Genomic DNA, 5,227 nt, shown 5'->3' with positions numbered 1-5,227 from the left:
TTGGATACAAGTTCATCGGGGACTTTCCCTAATGACATATTCGCATTAAAAGGTACAGAACACTTTATACGTATTAAATGTTTGTTGTATTAATTTCATCATTTTAAAGTCTCATGTATTAACTACTTTGCAAGTTTAGGCCATTTTTAAACTTTATTAAAACAAAAAAACCAAAACAAAAAACTCATAAAATTGTATTAAACAAAAAACCGAAACTTTATTAAGGAAATGCATTTAATTAACAAATTTTTTGTTGCTAATGAAATTCATAAATTTGTAGATCTTTATGTTGCTTTTTCGATGATTTGATTCCTGAGCTCGTTGTGATGGCTTAAAACAATTGAAGTCGCTATATCAAGCCGATATTTGTCAGCCATGTCCTGCAATTTATGAGCAAAAATTGAAGTTAGAATATTATAAGATTCTCAAAAGAAGAAACATATATGGTTCAAAATATATAAGCAATCATTTAGAAGTATAAAGTATAATACTTTTATTACCTTATCGATCTCTGTCGTAATTTTACCATACCATGACTCCATTACCTTAATCAACAGTACTCCACAATCCCAACTGAAAATCAATAAAACTTAAACACATTAGGCTTAAACGTACAAATCATGTCACATATGAGTCTAGCAAGATGAATGAAATTAACTTACGTATTTTCTTGTCTTACAATCTTTGCAAGAGGAATTGTGTCGGTAGAGTACATTTTGTGATTGAATATTACCTCACCAAAATCTTTAGATAGTTCCTCTAATATTATCAACTGCAAGATAATAAAATTGAAATGGTTAAGTAACAAATTATTTTTATCTTCAAATTACAAAAAGTGATAAAGATGCTCAACATTAGTGCACCAACCACTCCATATATGATTTCATCGAGTCCTGGCAATATTTTGTCATATAAGGTATCCAATATCTCAATCTTGTGCTTCATTAGATCAATCGCGAAAGCCACCCAATGCGAGTGTAAGCATACAGGAAATATCAACTACAAAAACACCAAAAAAAAAACCTAGTTTAAAATAAGAAAACAATGGGAATTGAAAAAATAATGCAAGTCATACGGTCATACCCATTTGCAATTGAATATATTATAGCCACATCTAGACGGATGACATTGTTGGGAAAAAAATTTCATCGCGCCACTCAACATCTTTGATGGTTTATTGCTGCTCCTTGGAGGTCCCTTGATATACTTGCCCAGACTCTAAAATATATATAGACATTATATATATATATATATATATATATATATATATATATTTGTATGTACGTATATGAACAAAAGTAAGACTGACCGCTAGGAATGTGAGAAACACATAACGATCATTAGTCTCTCTGTCTAGATTGATCAGCTTAATATACATGTTAAGCACCTGGTCACCCAACCAACTGTGATCTTGAAGTACAATAATCTCATCACGTTTTATTGAAAACCCATCGATTTGAGAAAGTGTTTCCTCCATCTGCCCCTTCTTCTGCTTTAGTAGACTCCTATCGAATATGTAATCAAGTACTTGTCTTTCGAGTATACTCATGCTTGTTGTCTTCGTAAATATACAAAAGTAATACAAAAAATATAACGCTTTTTAGATTATATCCATATGTTAACATCCTTAAACTAAATCTAATTGAAGAAGTAATAAATACCGTTCCATTAGTTCCACATTGCTCTCGAACTTCCATATAGCCGATAGATGACTTTGGTACTGTACTACCAACTAAGCTCACCTATTTACACCAAAGAAATCAATATACATGAAAAAAAAAATCCTTAGATTTTGGACTATTTACTGCAAACATAGTCGATCTTTTTAATGTTAGTTTAACTTACCATATTTAAAAGCTGTGAGAAACTGCATACACCAGTTGACAAGTTATTTATGCTTGCTGCATCTTGATTGACTATGCAATCACCTCCAATGTCATATTCCATCTTCACCTAATTTAAGATTAGAGATACCTTATATGAATATATATATATATATATATATGAAAATATATCATAACCTTAAAATTTCAAAACTTACATTATGAAATATTTGTCCTGACAAATTTGTAGACAAATTACTACCGTGCGTATAGAAGTTTGGTGGTGTGATGGGATAGCCACTGTTACTTATTGGAGTAGAATCGACTCTAAAAGCTGTAGATTTGATGTTGCCCGACATTGTAGGAGTTTTCGGAGGATCATAGACATGCGGAGATGTAGAGTCATTAACTCCAATATCACAACCATTTTCATATTCCACTGTGTTTTTGGAAAGCTGCAATGAAATATGGTTATTGATTTATATGTAGTTCATGTTCATTAACTTATACATATATGAAAGTCAAAGTACCTTTTTTGTCATTGTTGATTGCGTGACTTTCCTGTTGTACCTTCTTTTCTTTGCTCTTTGAATTACTTCTTCGGCTTTGGAAATCTTTCTCTTAAATGTTGGACGACCTACTCGTTTCACAACTTTTGGATCAAGAATTTTCTTAGTAGTTTCTGGTTCCTCCAATGAGCTTGAATCAACTTTCAAATTAGGTACTGGCTTGGACTGAATCACCTTAGCTTTTAGTTCTGTAATACCTTGAAGAACAATGTCGGTTTGCATCTTACCTTCAACAAAGTTTACGAGGTCATGGAATGCTTCTAACATTTTCTTCTGAAGAGTCCTCACTTCTTTAAATTTGGGGTCATCATAACAACCTTTTATGAGACTGTACTTTCTCTTTAGACTTTTCTTCCATCGAGTCAATACATACTTATCTGAAACTGTAGCCACTTCTCTTTGAATCAATAAGCTGATTATATGTCTGCACAATATTCCTCTAAACTCGAACAAACGACATGTACACTTGATGTCATTGGAATCCTTATCAAACAGAACATACTAACATATAGGCCCTTTGTACTTCAGCTCCTTCTTCACTGATGCTTTCAGGAATAGTTTCTGTTTTCTTCCTCCTTTTCTTTTCTTTTTAAAGCGAGACTCCGTGACTTTATGCGTACAACGTGCACCTTCTTCTTTTACAGGCCATGAGTTACAATACACATTTGCCCTTAACTCATCTTGAAACTCTTTGAATTCGACATTTGTGTAAGCATCTCGAAATTGTTTCTCAAACTTAAAACCGCTAAATGGTTCTATACTTCTATACAGTGTATTAAATTCTTCTTGCTCTTCTTTTTCAATCTTGTCTGCCATGGCTGCTCCATATTGCTCTACAAATATTTTCAAACTGGTTGTCGACTTCACAAATTTGTCAAAGAATGCATTAATGCTTTCACTCCGTTGTGTAGTAGACATTCCAACCCAAAATTTATCTTTCAAAAATATAGGAACCCATCGATGCCGTTCTTTATACAACTCATCTAACCAATTATCTCCATCAGGAAAATACTTTTCACGCATGGATGTCCATTCTCTCTCAAAATCATCAATACTTAATGCTTCATACACTGCGTCAGTCATACTACTCTTTACGCCTTCATAGCTTTTTTTGTAATGCCTGAGTTTTTTTGGAATCTTTTCCATAATATGCCACAATCACCATCGATGTTTAGCATCTGGAAACACGACCACAATAGCGTTTTTCATTGCTGCACACTGATCAGTAATTATAGCATTTGGAGATTTTCCCTTCATGCATTTTTTCCATTCTTCATATAGCCATATAAATGACATTGTAGTCTCATCACATAATAAACCACAACCTAATAAGATAGATTGACCATGATGATTTACTCCAACAAAAGGAGCAAATGGCATATCATATTTGTTGGTTAAACAAGTGGTGTCAAAAGTGATAACATCTCCAAAATCTTCACAAGCTGCTCTACTCCTAGCATCAGCCCAAAAGACGTTCCTTAGTCGACCTTCGTCATCAACATCAATAGAATAAAAAAACTCAGGATTATTCTTTTGCATCATAATAAAGTATCTGTGAAGGGCATCTGCATCACCACTCTGAAGCTTCAAAGTTGTTCTCTTATTAATGAAGTTTTGTGCATCTTTCACGGTGTATCCCAAATTGGCGTATCCACCTTTTTCGGTCAGTATAGCATGAATGTTTTTGGAAGGTCGAACACCAGCATCTTGATTAGAAGAAAACCTATGTTTTGAATGTTGATCCAGCCCCCTATATTGTCTTATACGTCTGGTTGCTTCTGGGCACAAATGATGATTGTGCTCTAGACATATTGTGGTCAATTTGTACTCTCCATCTGAGTTGAGCACCGCTCGAATACGTGTAGAACACCCAGTTATCTGCGAAGATTTGGGCTCACTTTCTTTAAGGGATTTACCTCTGAACGCTCTTAAACATACAAGCTGGACATACTTAAGTGCGCCATCTCTTTTTGAGTTAGATCTTGTTCTGATTGCCCAACCTGTCTTCATAGCATAATATTTGCAATAATCATACATAACACCGTAGCAACTGAATATCATTCCTGTTTTCAGAATATCTCTATCATCTAATTCTAGGTCTACTTCATTGGATGCAATTAAGTCATCTTCCTCTACATATGGTACTTGTGAAGTATTATTTCCATCCATTTGGTTCAATGTAAAACCACGAACAAAAAGATTATCAACAATAAGAGAAAACCCAAATGTAAGAGAAAACAAAAAGACGCATGACATACCTTCAAAAATTTTGTATGTCGACGTTGCCCACACTTTAGTTGGTACGCTCTTTACGTCTTCTTCATTTTTACTTTTCTCTATTTCTGTTGATACATGTAAACTCTCAAGTTTGAGTTTTGTCTTCGATGCAGATTATCTATGGCAATTAATGGTTACTAATATGGAATCTTTTGTTATGAACTTAATACATACATGCATATATAGTATATACCATAATTTATTGATAACGATTTATCTAAAACCAAAACACCATCAATTCATTGATTCATTATAGTTTCTTACTTATTCAATCCCTATATTTCATGCATCAATTCGAATAATTATTGTTTATTTTTATCAAGATGATTTAGTTACCATTTTTATGTAGTTGATTTTGTTACCTTACATGAACTAAATTAAATGCATTTCTTTATGTAGTCAAATATTATAATAATTCATTACATTTAGGGCCACAATTACGATATTAATAAAAAAAATTATCTTTGTGAATCAAATAGTTTTAGGGGGGTGTATTGTATTTGGATTCATACAGACTTATTTTAATCAACTGACTTTTTAAAAAGTCTACAGACTCTT

At 33.0% G+C, this 5,227-nt stretch overlaps 1 protein-coding gene across 1 annotated transcript; it reads right to left on the bottom strand.

The window, feature by feature from the left end:
- Positions 1 to 3,550: 3,550 nt before the first annotated feature.
- LOC101294222 (protein FAR1-RELATED SEQUENCE 8-like) lies at positions 3,551 to 4,561 on the bottom strand. The gene has a single exon (XM_004289504.1). The coding sequence runs from the start codon at positions 4,559 to 4,561 to the stop codon at positions 3,551 to 3,553; it is 1,011 nt and encodes a 336-aa protein (XP_004289552.1).
- Positions 4,562 to 5,227: the final 666 nt, after the last annotated feature.

Source organism: Fragaria vesca, linkage group LG1 (assembly GCF_000184155.1).
Source record: "Fragaria vesca subsp. vesca linkage group LG1, FraVesHawaii_1.0, whole genome shotgun sequence".
NCBI classification, from domain to species: domain Eukaryota; kingdom Viridiplantae; phylum Streptophyta; class Magnoliopsida; order Rosales; family Rosaceae; genus Fragaria; species Fragaria vesca.
Note: the sequence above shows the minus strand (reverse complement) of the source record. Positions and strands in the feature narration are given on the sequence as shown.

What these genes read in the sequence shown, in the direction of transcription:
- LOC101294222 (XM_004289504.1), bottom strand. Translation starts at nt 4,561, where the DNA reads ATGGATGGAAATAATACTTCACAAGTACCATATGTAGAGGAAGATGAC.